Source organism: Eschrichtius robustus, chromosome 7, assembly GCF_028021215.1.
Source record: "Eschrichtius robustus isolate mEscRob2 chromosome 7, mEscRob2.pri, whole genome shotgun sequence".
NCBI lineage: Eukaryota > Metazoa > Chordata > Mammalia > Artiodactyla > Eschrichtiidae > Eschrichtius > Eschrichtius robustus.
Genome location: NC_090830.1, coordinates 14,117,283 through 14,133,208, shown reverse-complemented (window position 1 = coordinate 14,133,208; position 15,926 = coordinate 14,117,283). Strand labels below are relative to the sequence as shown.

General features: G+C 57.0%; 1 protein-coding gene across 1 annotated transcript in view; it reads left to right on the top strand.

Annotated features, from left to right (window-relative positions):
* The first annotated feature begins 1,747 nt into the window (after positions 1-1,747).
* The window catches only part of CAPN9 (calpain 9), a 52,179-nt gene continuing 38,000 nt past the window's right edge, over positions 1,748-15,926 (top strand). Inside the window, 7 exon segments of the mRNA XM_068547879.1 lie at positions 1,748-1,814; positions 2,507-2,590; positions 3,470-3,596; positions 3,751-3,970; positions 10,948-11,004; positions 11,006-11,018; positions 13,910-14,028. Coding sequence (XP_068403980.1) covers positions 1,748-1,814; positions 2,507-2,590; positions 3,470-3,596; positions 3,751-3,970; positions 10,948-11,004; positions 11,006-11,018; positions 13,910-14,028 — 687 coding nt within the window.

Here is a 15,926-nt window from a genome sequence, read left to right as displayed (position 1 = left end):
CTCAGTCCACCCCTCTTGTTATGCCTTGTGTAATTTCCAAGAGAACTTTATGCAGCTGTAAATGCACACCTTGGTCCCCCTTTCTCCACAAATGGGGGTGTCCTCTGCATCCTGTGCTGCACCTTGACCTATCGGAGACCCTCCGCGTCAGCGTGGAGGTCCTCCTGGCTCTGTTCCGTGGCTGCCGGTTATCCCACTTCCTGATTGGCCGGGCCATAATTTTTTTTATCATTTCCCCCAGTGGCGCGCACTGAGCGTTTTTCAACTTGTTTCTCAAGTGAGCAGCACTGTGACGAAATGGATAAGCTTGAACATCTCCACTTTGCAGGGCTGCAGGTTCATCTGCAGGATAAGTTGCCGGGAGGGAGCGGCTGGATTTAGAGAGTGTGTGCATTTGTAATTTTCATAGATATTAATAAGCTGCTCTCCAAAAAAACTGTACCCGTTTACACTCCCACCAGCTATTAGGAGGGCATTTTTAGCTCAACAGACCCAAAGTTTTGAACCTTTCTTCCAGGCCTGCCCCTGCTTCGTTCCTTTGCTCAGGTCCGAAAGCAGGAGGCCCCATCTTGCCCCCCGCATGAGGAAGCCCGGGCAGTTATTCTCTGAAGACAATCTGTCCCTTCTTCTCGCCTTCTCTCCTACCACACCTGCGCTGCTCACCTGGACACCTGAGCCTCCTGACTCACTTCCCCTCTTGTATCTTCCGCTACCTCTTCTCCACACGCAAGCACCGGGGCGCATGCTGCACCCATCGCCGCAGGCAGGCTCCTGACCGCCTCCCGCAGACACCCAAAACAGAGCAATTCCAATTCCCACTGCGGGGTCGTCTGTTTCGCATACCTGTCAAAACCTGGTGCTGGCGAAGAGTCAGCTCTGCTACGGTAACTCCCGGCCCACTGGCGTCCAGGACAAGGTCTCTGCGCCCAGGTGAAGGTTCAGAGCGGTGTTCTTGGGTTTTGCCCAGAGGCCTCACAGACCCACCCAGGGGGCTTCTTGCATCCCACTGCCCTGATGCACACACACCCCACCCCACCCCCGGGCTTACTCAGGCCTCTTCTCTGGAGAACGAGAAACCCAGCGGCCTCTGCAAGCTGAGGGAGTGGAGGAGAGAGAAAGAAAGGACAGGAAGACCCCAGGGCCAGGATGAGGGTGAGTTAAGCTGGAGTTCCCTTTAGCAGTTGTTCTGTTCAGGGGAGGAGAAGGCAGCTAAAGTGATGAGTGGTCTCTGTGGTCACCACAGGGCTCAATGCCATGCATGCCTCTAGGCTGGTGACAAGTGGACAGGCCTTGTGACAAGCAATGTGCACCGTCCTGTCGTGTTTGTGAGCAAACCCACGGGCCTTGCCCTCCGGGCGGACGGAGTGCTTCCCTGCGTGTATGTGGGAGCTGCACACAGGAGGCTGAGATCCCACTGGGCCTCCCGAACGCATGGCTCAAGATCCTCTAAATATGCCATCCAGAGAAGAAGCAAAGGTTTGGAAGATTCACCTGAGAGGCTCAGGTACAGTGTCTGCTTTCCAAGTTCCCACAGCAAATGGGCAGCCAGCTCTGACCCACCAGGCTGAGCTGGGGGCGGGCTCAGAGGTGCTGGGATGCAGCCCTAAGTCCAGGCAGTAAGCTCTGCTGAGTGCCTGCACCTGGGACGTGGCCGGGGCACGGGCGGGGGGTGTGGACAGGTGACCAACAACAGCACTCCTTCCTGCGGACCCTCCCCGCAGACCCGTGCAGGGGCCGGTGAGCGGGCATGCTGGGGCAGGGTCCTGGCGGCAGGCCTGGCCCCCTGCGCTGGGGTGATGTCCTGGAGAGCAGGGGTGTGGGATGACCTCCAGGAGACTAAGGCATCTCTAAGCCCTTTTAGTGTATTTCCCGCTCACAGGTGTTTTTGCTTTAGTCACAAATGACAGTGCAGTCTCTGATTACCTAGTAACTAAGATAGGCTTTAAATAAACATGGGTTCATCCGGTCCGCAGGAGAGACCAACATGGCAGGACAGGACCCCTGGCCTGGAGAGGTAGGGGCACGGTATACGGACATGCATCCCTGGAGCCTGGAGAGGGTCCAGCATCACGGAAACCCTTTACGACATTGAGGTTATGTTGAATTTCACTTCAAGGTCCTTTCCCCCTAGTCTCGGGGTCGTTTGAAGGGGAAATTCTGAAAAATCTGAGCTGGTGATCATTTCCCTGACCAAGGCGTCACAGCAATGAATGGCCCTCACGCTGCTGCACCTGTCTCCCGGGCTGTTCTCCTTAATCACCTGGAAACAGAGCTGTCTTACAAGACGCCAGCAGCTCCACTGTCTCTGGCAGAGAATTATTCCAGAATCCTTTATGGTGTGGTCAAAGAAACATAAGAAGCCTTTACTAGAGGCGGCAAAAGAGGCTCAGGAAGGGGGCTCTGAGATCCGGTGTCTAGGGCAGGGCAGGGGATAGACAGGACAGGGAAGGAGGCACCTGCAGCTCCTGACCCGGCCCGTGGACCCTGCCGGCTGCTTTGTTCCCAGCCGCCCCTCGCAGCCCTCACAGTTGCCCGTCATCCGAGTCCCAGAGGAACCGGGGCAAAGAGGCCCTGCCCAAGGTCACCCCAGGCAAATCTGGGAGTCCAACCCAGATGCCCCCAACTTCAGTGTCTGTACATCCCTGTAGACCATATGCAGGATTCTCTCGACAGAAAGTGTGTGGAGCCAAGTGAACGTTCCTGGGAACTGGGGGTCGTGTGGAAACTCATGCCACAGGTTTCTAACCACACCTATTAACTGCAGACCCCTTGACTCCACGGTGAAGCCCTCAGAAGCCCCGGGGCTTCACGCGGCGGCTCAGATTTTTATTAAACTGCTGCCCCAGAACACCATTTCTTCTCAAACGTGACAGCCTATTCGTAGAGTTTGGCAGGGCAAGGAATTTCATTAATATGATGTCTGTTTTTGCCACTGTTTTCCAAGACCAGCTGCCAGGAAGGATGGAGACAGAGGCATCCTTGCCCTGGAGGAGGGGCGGACGTCCCCTGTGAGTGCACCCATGTCGGGGGTCAGAGCCCCAGCTCCGGCTGGATGAAATCCAGCCCTTCTGCTTTTGTAAGTAGAGCTGGATGGGGCACAGCCTCGATGTTTGGTTCACACAGCATCGTGGCTGCTTTTGCTCTACAACCCAAAGCTGAGTAGCTGCCACACAGACCGCACGTCCCACGAGGCCGGGAAGATTTACTATCCGGTTCTTTCCAGACAAAGTTTGCCAACCCTGCTCTAAATCAAAATGGGAGGCTGTGAGAAAGCTGTCCGTGCCACATGGACTATTGTGATTCACTAAGCTCTCTGCCAGCTACAGAACTCTGCGACTCTCTGATTTAAGAGGTGATTGAAGATCACCCCGTGCCCTCTCCCCACAGCAAAGCCCGCGCTGCCTGCCACCTCCTGGACCAGTTTGGTATCTTGTGCTCTTTTGCCATAAAGCCACCCTCTCTCTCCCAGCGGAGTCTCCCCCGTGCATTAAGCAGAGAGCGCTGTCTCCGCCCAAGCCCGGCTCAGCCTCAGAGCTCCTGCTGCGCTACAGGAGCCCCTGGGAGGGCAGAGGGCTCTGTGACAGTTTGCCATCAGGGTGCGCCCCGTTTCCGTCTAACAGGGAGGTCCCCAGGAAAGCAGGCGGAGGCCAAGGTCCACTTAGTCCAGTGCTGCCACACTGGCTCCTTTTGACTGGCACCTGCATCTCACCTCTCCCCATCCATCACTGACCCCGAGTCCGCTGGCCCGAGGACAGTTACGCCTTTCCTCTACCGGGCCCCAGGGCCTCGGGAGCCCCCCGCCCCCGAGGATGCCCGCATCACCCACTCCTCAGGCCAGAGCTTCGAGGAGCTGAGGTGGGCGTGTCTGCAGAAGGGCGTCCTGTTTGAGGATGCAGACCTCCCAGCCAACAGTTCCTCTGTCTTCTACAGCGAGAGGCCCCAGATCCCCTTCGTGTGGAAGAGGCCGGGGGTGAGTGCTGCCAGGGCGGGCGGTCAACAGACAGGGGGTGTGCAGCTCAGCAGCCCAGGAGGGGGCATCAAGGAAAGGATGGGCTGGGAGGCCTGGGCTATGCACAAACTGGACTTAGGCACGTCTCCTGAGTCCCCTAGAAGGGATGCGGTTTGAAGGCAGGAATGGTGCTCGGGGGGCAAGTGGCTGCTCTGGGTGGTGGCCAGGGTTATCTGGCTGCACCCGGCCCTCCGGCTCCACGATTCCCCACCGAGGCCCGGGACTCAGGATCAGAGAGGGTCTTGTCCGTAGCTGGTGAGTGGAAGTCAAAGCTTTATCCGGAAGTGTCAGGTGACACGTCCCACCAGAGCCCAAGGGCAAACACGCAGAAACGGGTGGGAGGTGGCTCCCCGCAGATCCCTCGCGCTAACGCTGAGACAATGCGCCCGAGGTGCTCAGGGGCTTCTGGCCAGAGCCTAGGATGCTCAGAGGGGACAGAAGTTCACTCAGCGAGCGCTCAGGACCTGTGCGATGGTCAGAAGGCATGTGAAGCAGGGATTCTCTCCCCAGACCATCTCCCTTCCTGGAGGGCAGCCATCATCTGTGTCCCCGCAGGCCCCCTGCCACCAGCAGTCTGGAGGTGATGGTCCCGCGTGGCACCAGCTGGTGCCTGGGACCAGGAATCAATATTTGCCGTGCTGGATTAGTCAGGGCTCGACCTCTGACCGGGCGCCGGCTGGCTCTCCTTCCCCCCAGGGAGGGTGCTGGTCTGGGAGCGGCTCCTGTGGGGACAGGACGCTGTGGGCAAGGCTAAGGGTGCCGGACCTAAAGGGGAGACCCTGAGTGCTGGTGCCACCCTGCCGCTAACGTGACCCCTGACCGTGGTCCCAGGCCTCAGTCTCCTCACCTGTACGGTGGGAACAATAACGACCAACGTAGGCCCGACGTCTGGCACACGGAAGTTGCTCAACACGTGACGGCTGTTGTTCTGATTGCGGTTGCTATTAACTGCATCATCAGCATCAGCTCTGAATCTCATCTCACCACCAGCACCACATCGACCTCACCATCTCCCTACATTCAAATAATGTCGATATTTTAAATACATAACATGTCTACTTTAAACAAACAAACAAACACGAAAACCTCCGGCCTCTTCAGGCCCGGGCCCAAAGCACACATAAGCTGTTACTTGCACAGTGGTAAGCTCTTTTTTAAAAATTAATTAATTAATTAATCTATTTATTTATTTTGGCTGCGCCGGGTCTTAGTCGCGGCACACGGGATATTCGTTGCAGCACGCGGGCTCCTTAGTTGCGGCATGCATGCGGGAACATGCACATGTTCCCCGAGTGCAGAGTCTTACCCACTAGACACCAGGGAAGTCCCACGCAGTGGCTAGCTCTTTTTATTGCTATTTCCCGTTGTAGACTGTGTGTGTGTATGTGTGCACGTGTGAGCACACATCTATAGGCCATGCTGCCGTGGTTCAGGTGTAAGCCGCTCTGGTTGTCCGGTATTTTCCTAAGTCTGACAAGGCTATCACGGAATGGCTCAGCCTGTCTTCTGAGAAATTCCGGTCACTTCCTTTCCTCCTAACTGGTCTCCCTACTTCCAGCCGTAGGCCGTCAGGCCACCCCTACTGCCACCAGGGGCCTTGCCATCCCCTGCTCAGCGCCCTCAGTGGGCTCAGCATTAGCCAGGAGTGAGGCCCAGGTCCCCACACAGCCCCTGTCCCGAGGCTGCCCTGCACCCGCCGCCCCTCCCCGAGGCTGGACCCTCCCATCGGAACGCCCTGTCGATCTGGGAGGCCCTTCTCTGCTTGGGGGATTCGGGCTCTTGCTCAGGGGCCTCGCCCACCGAGCCTTCTTGGCTCCCTGAAGAACTGTCGGCCGTCCTATTTCAGCACTCATGCCGTTTTAATGTAATGACCTGCCTGTGTCCCTCCTCGGCGCCCAAGTCTTCCGAGAGGCAGGCCCTCATTCCTCCCATACCCCACTGCACTCTCAGCTTCCAGCACCTTCTGTCACCTTCTAAACAATGATAGCAGCCAGCAGTTACGATGCCCGGCCAACACTGACTGTTCCAGGATTGTCTCATTTAATCCCACACAGTCCTAACATCCGGGTATTATCATTATCCCCGTTCTACCGAAGGAGAAGCTAGAGCCTGATGGGTGACGCGCACAGGCAGTACGTGACAGAGCTGGGCACCTCCCCAGGCACTGCCCCGGAGCATCGAGTGCGACGGGAACCCAACGCCGTCACCCCCGTCCGGGAGGGCGCCCACCCTCCAGCCTACGTGGTCATCCCCTGGCTTCAGGTGTCATTCTGCAGCCTACAGCTTGCCTTCTCTTTGCCAAAGTTGAAATTGCTCCACGATAAGAGCGTGATGTACACAGGCCAGGCTGGAGACCGTCTTTGTTCCCTCCTGGAACGAGGGCCCCCGGGACCCCCAAGGGATACCAGTGCCCCAGACCGCAGCTCTGGGAGGTGCTCACCTTAACATTGATGTCTGCTCAGTGCCGCCCTGAATGACGGGCGAGGCTCCCACCCAAAGGCCTGACACCTCGGGCCCCTCCATGCTCCGCTTTGATGTATCGTAACCGGGCAGCTGTCCTTCCTGCATTCACTTTCAGAATCCGTTCTGCCCTTTGCTTGGTCTGCGGCTGAGTTCACCCCTTCTGTCTTCATTCCCAGAAACACACTCTGCGTGTCTCCTACTCAGGGAGGGCAGGGGCTTTGCGTCCCGTCTTACGCAGGTCTATGACATCAGAAGCAAGGACCTAGGTGGGGATTGAGGTTGCTCTGGCAGGACGGAGCCCGGGCTCCCCGGGATGGGGTCAGCCAGGGCAGCAGGGCCACGGGAAGAGTCGCGGCGTCCCTCTGGGAGCCTCCGTGGCTCGGGCGCCATCCGCCTTTCTCCTCAGCCCTCACGTGCTGCGTGTCCCAGCAGCGACTGCCCGGCCATCCAGTGGGAGCGTGGGGCGGGCACTCTGCCAGCGCCACCTTCTTGGCAAACACAGCTCTGCTTGGGGGCCGGGGAGTGGTGCACGAGAGCAACCAGAGCCAGGAAAGTCATGGGACGTCTGGGGGTGCCGGAGAGGCACCTCGTACCCCCCCGGGAGCCCAGGCAAGGAGGCTCCGAGGGGGAACCTGGGCCTGGGGTTGGGGTAAGAAGGGGAGGTCGCCCAGGGGTGAGCATGCCCCAGGCCTCACGGGGAAGGCTGTGGATCTGGGGGGGCGTCTCCCGGCCTGACGGGGACACAGCCAGGGCGCAGCGCAGCCGAGGGCCTGCCTTCTGCGCCTGTAGCCTGAGCCCCTCAACTCACAAGCGCCTCGGCTTCCCTTCGCCCCCCGACTCCCTGTCTGCCTGCTCCCATCTGCCTTCTTCCATGCAATTCCCTCCTGACTCCTCGGCCTCCTGAAGGCCCCGGTCCCCCCTCGAGCCTCGGCTGACGGCCCCTGGCAGCCTGCGTGCACCACGGCACGTGGCCGAGACCTCCCTGCACGGTGGCGCTCCCTTTGGGGCTGCCCTCCCCCCAGAGGCCATTGCGCTCCAGGTCCCCCTTCTCCCACCCCGTGCCCCCTTCTGCCTCGACTGCCCTGGGCACACGGCCGGGATCCGCGCACAGCCGTGATCGTAGGGCCCAGCCTCTCCAACCTCGTTAGAAACGCGGCTTTTCCCTTTTTAAATTAAGTACTTAATAGAGAAAAGTCTGTGTGTTTGGCTGAGCCCCTAATGAGGTACAAGGTGAACCGTACAGGCCCTGAAAGCAAACGTTCCTGGACACTTGGTCCCAAGTCCTCCAGGGAAACCACCTGCTGGTGCCCAGGCCGGCCTCCCTCCACGGGTCCCCAAGCCGCCGTCTGGGGTCACCTCAGCTCTGTGGAGACCCCTCCGATCCTCCCTTCACAGGGCTGTGGTTTCAGGTAACCCTCATCCTCAAGCCCCCAGACAGCATTTCTCACGAACAAACATGCCTCTGGGGCCCACACGCATACGCAGGACTCCCAGGCATAAGCGCCACGCACGGGAGCACACACGGGGCACACGCGTGGGCTCACGCACTGCACATGCCTACACACGTCACACATTCAGCAGAGGAGGCACCCACACCTGTCCGCACACATGCCACGTGGCACATGGGCGTCCGACACTCCCACACAGCGCCCCTTCACACACGCGCGCACAGAACCCTGTGACCGGCGCAGGGCTACTCCGACACACGGCAGCACTGGACAGACAGAGGCATCCGTCACACGTGACAATCTCGCCAGCCTATACCTCATGGCTGATTGGCATTGGCTCGATGAGAATTTCTGAGTTTTCTCTTTTTTTGTATTTTTCTCTCTCAATGCACAGTTTGATGCAATTTGATAAAATTCTCCTGAACAAAAACAACCAGTTGCAAGACAAGGGCTGGGAGGCGGGGGCACCTGCAGGTGCAGTTGGTGGAGCTGGTGAGGCGGGCGAGGCCGCAGAAGTCGGGGAGGGGCGGACAGCAGGGAGGGGAGGAGGGGCCTTCACGCCCACAGCCCATCGTGTGCCAGGGGGCCCAGCATCTGGCCCGGGGCTGGGCAGCAGTCTGCCAACCTTCAGACTCCATTCTACACGCGCTGCTCATGCAGGCCCTGGAGCAACTCCCCTGGGAGGGCCTGGGGGCCGTGCAACAGGGCTCTGGGGACTCCTGGGGTGCCCTTGCGGGCAGGGGCTCGAATACAGATTCTACCGCCAGCCAAAATGTCCCATCTGGAGGAGGAGGGTCTGTGTCTCACGTGACAGATAAGAACAGAGCCTGGAGAAGTCAGATGGCCGGCCTGACCCGCCGATCGGGGGAGGGCTGCTGCTGGGACCACTCTCACTTCCCTGGTTTGCGTCTTCCCACGTGCAAACGCCCTTGGGCGCTGAGGTCAGGGAGAGAGAGAGAACATGGGGGCGGGGGGATCCTCACGGGCAAGGCAGGGCACGGGCACAAAGGAGCTGCCCCTCACCTGCAGCTGCCCTTCCTGCTGTCATATGATGCCAAGATTCCCGAGGTTACCTGGAAAGAGGCAGGAATTCTAGGGCTGGTGTTCAGGATGTCAGCCAGCCCTCTGCCAGGCCTGGGTTCGTCCTACATCAATGGCACAGTGCTCTTCAGAAAATCTCCTGGCTGAGTTTGCCGGGATATTTTTATTTTTTTAATTCATTTGGCTGTGTCGGGTCTTAGTTGCGGCACGCGGGATCGTCTTTGCAGCACGCAGACTTCTCTCTAGTTGAGGCGCGCGGGCTCAGTAGTTGGAGCGCACTGGCTTAGTTGCCCTGCGGCATGTGGGATCTTAGTTCCCCGACCAGGGATCGAACCCATGTCCCCTGCGTTGGAAGGTGGATTCTTAACCACTGGACCACCAGGGAAGTCCCTGGGATGTTTTTTAAACTAATAAACCCCTGGGCTGGCACATCCTGGAGGCTGCAAAGAGAGCCCCATCATTCTTTAGCCTGGGAATTCCTCCTTCTTTCAAAGAAATCACCACCCTCTTCTGGCCCATTAAGACACAGACCAGAAGAGAAGCAGTGTCCTGGGAAGCTTGTGGAAAGCAGTTAAGAACAAAGCTCTTCCCCAGGCGTCCACCCAGACCTGGTGGCGAGTGGCTGCCTCCAGCCCTCATTTCTGGAACTAGGTGGGGAAAGTCCCTCACTCACCTAACTGCAACTGGACCCAGTTAAAATGATGGGGGCTTCCCTGGTGGTGCAGTGGTTAAGCATCCGCCTGCCAATGCAGGGGACATGGGTTCGAGCCCTGGTCCGGGAAGATCCCACATGCCGCCGAGCAACTAAGCCTGTGCGCCACAACTACTGAGCCTGCATGCCATAATTACCGACCACCTAGAGCCCATGCTCCGCAACAAGAGAAGCCACCGCAATGAGAAGCCCGCGCACCGCAACCAAGAGTAGCCCCCGCTCACTGCAACTAGAGAAAGCCCGCGCGTAGCAACGAAGACTCAATGCAGCCAAAAAAATAAAAATAAAAAAAAAAAATAATGGGGCATCTGCTGTGTGCAGAACTTTCATCCACATCCCCTGATTTGCTGATTCCCCTCCCTGGACGGTCACATGATGCCTCTCAACTGCCCGCTGCCTCTGAAGCAGCCCATCCCCTGCCGTCACTCTGTCCTGGTGCTTTGTCCCTCCCCAGCTTGTACATCTGTTCAGGGGTCTGGCCCCAGTCACTCTGCAGGGACTTTCTCTCTCTTGTTCCTTAACTGTAGTCCACGCCAGGAATGGAGCCTGATGCCTCAAAAAATGGAAAGAAGATATGAATTTTCTCTAAATGCTCTCAAAAACCTTTTGTTAATGTTTCATACATATCTCTCCATGTTTTATATACATAATTCTATTATATACACCTATATGATTGTGTGTAATATATAATAAAATATATAATGCACTGTGATAAAATTATATGAGTGATATGTACACATAATCTATAGATATATAAAAATTTTCACTAAATGTGTAGTTAAAAAAAGAAAGATGCTGGAGGTGGGTGAGGGGGAATTTGGGCTTAATCCCAGGCCTGTGGTGTGGGTATTACTTCACTCTAAGAGGAGGAATTTGAAGCCCACAGAGGGCACAAAGCTCATAAGTGTGGAGCTGGCATGCAAGCCTGCGGCCCCGGCTCCTAGCCCAGGGCCCCTGAGAGGCGAAGGGAAGCCTCAGTGCATGGTCCTCTGTGCAGCCAGGAGGGTCGGGTGTCCATCTGGCCAGAGGGCGCATGGGGTTGCTGCTCAGAAGGCAGGACCTCTCCCCAGGGGTGTGACCAACCAGCGACAAACCCAGGTCTGCGAGGAATAAGGTCACGGCAGTCTCTCACCTCTTCTTGTCCCTTCTTGGGAAACATCAAATATAGGAAAAAAGCCCTGTGCTCCGAGTAAGGAGAGAGCCCCTGGGCGTGCTCCATCACTCCGGCCCTCCACGCGGTGGGCCTCACTTTAATGATGCTTTCCTTCTTCCAGGAAATAGTGAAACACCCAGAATTCTTTCTTGGAGGGGCCACCAGGACAGACATCTGCCCGGGGGGAGCTTGGTAAGTGTGAGGGGATGGAGCGTGGGGAGATGGGGTTGGACAGACCATCCCATGGGGGCCAGCAGGAGTAGCACCGGGTCCCTGAGAAGCCAGGGGCACAAGAGTTGGGACAACATCAATGTGACCACCCTCTGCCACCTCCCTCCCCCTCCCTCCTTCCCGGTCTCCCGGTCTGGCCCCAGCTGAATGGAACCCAGGAACTCCAAGCCCCCTGCATTGTCGTTCCTCCGGCAGGTGGATGCCCATCTGGTCCAGGCTCGCAGCCCAGGAGTCTACAGAGAACAGAGATTCCCGGTGCCCTGGCCTGGCTCTCCTGCACCGTGACCAAGGCTAACAGTCACATATAGGAACTCGGCCCCTGCCAGGCATTCTCCTAAGTGCACGTTGCCTCATTTCATCTTCCCAACCACCCTTCCAATTTTACAGAAGAGAAACCAGATCTGAGGGAAGCTAAGTGACTTAATCCAAAGTCACCGGAGTGATGGCAGAGTCAGGGTCCTAACTGGCTCGTAACCATGATGCCACCCTGCCTCTCAGGGGCTCATACTTTGGGGAAGTCCTGCTCGCCACCGAAGCAATCCAGTCTCCTTCCTGCAATTGACTTGAGAGTGTCCCCAAGCCAGTTAAACTGGGCCCTACATTTCAGGATTTAGTCCAAAATTGGGCTGGGTTTACCTTTATTCTCTCTATGTAAAAAAAATAAAAAGAGAAAGAGAGAGACCTAAAAAACATACCAGTGGAGCAAACTCACTTACAGCCGAGCTACCACCACTTTGGTCTAATGGTTAAAGTGGGCCATGCTGGAACCTCCATGTTGAGTGACCAAGCTCCCCTCCCACAGAACCCGGAAGCCACAAAGCTAGAGGGATGACAGCTGAAAGACAGAGATGGTGGATCATAGATAGACCACAGAGAGCTAGATGGTGGAATTATATGTTCTAGATGTAACTCTGACCTCTCAAAAAGATTGCATTCAGATCGGCGTTCATTTACCGAGGTGCAGCCCCGAGGAGGGTCTCCCTGCCCCTGCTCCCACGTCTCCCTTCTCGTTTCTCCACCCGCCTCTTCCTCTGCCTGCCCTCCCCCTATGCCCCTACATTGCTCTTCAATAGAAAATCATGGAACGGGTGCCTTTATTTTTCAGTTTTGGTTCGTCACATTGGTGTAAACGTGTATGGTTGGTCGGCGGTTGATTGCGAATATCATTTTGTAACACTTCCATTACATCCAATACTGTTCATAGCATACGTGTACCTTATGAAGGGTCACCATCAAATGACCCTGCAGCCCAAAAAGAGAAGCAGAACAGGACTGCACCGTTGCCCGCCCCCCGCCCGTTAGCGCCCCCTGCGCGCAACCTTCTACCCAGCCGTCCAACAAACTGACCTGCAGGGGTGCCGTCTCCTGACCTGGGTGCAGTGCTAATGTGGATGATCCCACCCATCGGTACCCACCCAACAGAGATAAAGCAATCTCGTTTCTCCCTTTGTTTCAACTGTGTAACTAACTTTGGCTTCTGAACCTCCCCCTTCAAAAGCTCAGAGCAATTCGACTGAATGGACTCTCAGACCAGGAAAGTACACACAATTCCCTACCCTGGCAAAGGCAAAACTTGGAGAAGAGTGTGGAGGAGGTCAGCTTACAGCAGGAGCTCACTCCATCCAGCTCTGGCCCGCCCTGGCCACTGAGAGCTGAGAGCAGGGACGGTCACCTGGAGGGTACATGGCCAACTCTGCAGAACAAAGGGTGCTGAGAGCCTCCAGCCTCTGTCCCTTCCCCTCTGCACCTCCCCAAAGCCAGGTCCCCGGCTGCCAAAGACCAGCTAATGCGTTAGGAACCGGCTGTAGGCGCCTCGCTGGCGACACCCTAGGGAAAGCCAGAAGCGGAGGGCCTCCGAAGCAGCTTTCCTGACACGAGGCCCTCTGTGAGTCTCTTGCCTGTGGACGACATCCAGGAGGGGTCATTTGACAAGGCCCGAGCCCAGCGCACACGGCGCTTCCCAGGAACGTGCGCTCTCAGGAGGCCCAGCGGAGCGTGCTGGGGTCTCGACTTCCATTGGCAGTGGCGTTATCTACAAAAAACAAACAGATGTGGGATAAACGTGGAGGTCCTGCCCTGCCACTTAACTGGATCCTTCTAGACCTCTGCTCACGCGTGTTTCATAGGCAGCATCGAAACACGGCTGGGCACAGAGGGGGCGCTCGCTCCCTTCTCTAGACAGGCAGATGGAGGCCGCAGGAGTCTGGCACGACACGGACCAAATATCGTCTCATGTTTGTTTGATTTTGCTTTGGAGTTTTCCTCTACATGTGTGTTAACATGGAGACGTAGTTGGGGAAATCAGTAGATCAGTCAACAGATCTTGAAAATGCAAGATAATTGAAAGCAAGTATCCACAGAGCTACCATTATCTATAACTAAACTGAGTCTAGGTTGGGGGGAGGCCTCGGTCCCAGAAACGTCCTCCCCAGGCACTGCAGGGCGCTATCTCTGAGACCCCCCAAAGGCCGCAGGTGCTCCTGGGCTACAGCTATGCTGCACCTGCTACCCAGTCCTGCTGATGCTACCGTCCGCAGCCTCGGCCCCCGGCAGGGATGGCTCTGGAACTTCACAGCGCCGATGTGCAAGTATGTCTGAAATTCAAGCAAGCATATCCTGTAACATCGCCAAGACAGTGACAGTTGTTTACGACGAACTGGGCAGGAGAAGAGTCAGGAAGGGAAGCAGAAGGGAGGACAGAGGTATTTGCTGCTATTCTGATTCTGTCCACTCTTTCACATGCAGAAGAGATGTGGCCACATCTGGAATGCCCCACATCCTTTTCTGGCCTCGAGTTTTCCTGTTTCTTGTGAATTGGTGGCGAAAACTGATTTCTGGCTTTCATTCTGCAGGCGACTTCTGGCTGTTAGCTGCCGTGGTCTCCCTTACGCTTAATGAAAAAGCACTGGCTAGAGTCGTCCCCCAGGACCAAAGCTTCGGCCCGGGTTATGCAGGGATATTCCACTTCCAGGTAAGGGGGAACGCTGGCCAGCGGACTGACCTCTTAGGGGCTCAGTGTGATGCCATGGGCCTCTCCAGCTGCGTGGGAGCCCTGGAAGGAAGCGCCCCTAGACCCAACCGCACTTCGTCAAGGAATAACCCCCGAAGCGTTAGGAGAGCCTTGCAAGCGTTCTGCCGTGAACCCTGTCAGGGAGTATGCAGGAAAAGTCTAAGAGCTGTTTTGGCAAATCTGGAGGCCCATTTGTTAAGGGTTTTAGTATCTGGAATTTCTTGGGCTTTAAGCATAAATGGTCTGAAACGACTATACCTCCTGGGAACTGGATTGTTTCTCACAAACCGAGTCTCCTTATTAAAGAAATATAGGTTTGGAGACATGAGTGAGTTTAAAAATAAAAGCTGGGAGTATCACAGCGGCATCTCCTGTCGGGATCCCCTGGGGGGCCCTGCCCTGGGGGGCCCTGAGCGTTCTCACCTCCCCGTTCACCAGCTCCTTCCTCCGCCCCCAGCCCTGCAGCAGCTCTGACCAGCTATTGACACACGCCCCTCTGCTGGCTAAGTGTGGACCTCACACAGTTTTCTTGGTGGCCCTGGGCCTTCGCATACTACCTGGAAAAAGGAGAAATGACATTGCAGGCTCTGCTAGAACAAAAAGGGATCCTTCAAAGGAGGCGCAGGTGCAGACACAGCCCTCCTCCTGTCCCTTCGGCCCGGCACCGCCCCTTCTCCTCTGGGCCAGCCCAGCCCTTCCGTCTCCGCAGCCGCAATCTGAGTTCTGATTCCATCCCTTTCGCTGCTTCTCATGAGGTAGGGCCTGGCCCTGCTGGGTGCCTGTCAGTCACCTGCTGATGTCTGGTGACAATACTGTCATCTCCCCCGTGGGGAGAGGGGCGCTGGAGGTGAGCCCCTCCTCCCTCTCCTCTCCTGTCCTCACCCACAGTCCTGCCCCCTGGGCTGATGGGGCCCTCTCTCTGCCACCGGCAATGCCCTCTGAGCCAGCGCTCCCTTGGAAAGCCGGCCCTGAGCGCCCCCAACCCTGGCCCCTGTCCAGGGAGCCCGAGGCCCAGCCCGGCCAGCAAGCGCACTGCTCCACAGTGCCTCTGCCCCCAGGGAAGCCTGGGGTGACACGGGTTGGGAGGATGGAGCCCCAGGGGGAGCCCAGAATATCGCCCTCTGGGCTCACCAGGGCCCAGAGGGGCATATTCTTTAAATGCACACAACTCTGCCAGGAGAGGGCCGGCCCACTACGAGTCACCGAGCCCGGGGGTGCTCGAGACGCCCAGCAGCACTGCAAACAAATGGCTCTGGGGCCACGGCCGACCCTCTCTGTCTCTGTCTCCTTCCCTTAGATCTGTCTCTCGGCCAACTGGATGACAAGGAACACGCACACGTGTGCACGCACGGAGGCATGCAAGCACTTGCACACAGTGCACAAACATGCAAGCACATGCGTGTGAGAGTGTAAGAACACACGTGCAGCAGGGAACTCGGCTCAATGTTATGTGGCAGCCTGGATGGGAGGGGATCTGGGGGAGAATGGATACACGTATATGTATGGCTGAGTCGCTTTGCTGTGCACTTGAAACTGTCACAACATTGTTAATCGGCTGTACTCCAATAGAAAATAAAAATTTTTTAAAAAAGAGAACACACGTGCAGGCACATATGTGCACACACACGTGCCCCTCACGTGTCACACCTGGCACAAGCGTCCACCTGTCCCACTACGGCCTCTCTCTGCGTCTTAGAGGCTCCAGCTGCAGGTGAGGAGGGAACACCTGGGTCCGAACGTGAAACTGCGTGCACGGAGGAGTGGAGGCCCAGCTGTGGGCAGACCAAGCCTACACCGCCCACCCCTGTGAGAGAAGAGCTGATGCAGGGCCGTGGAGGGTCCACGGAGGACCCGTCCTG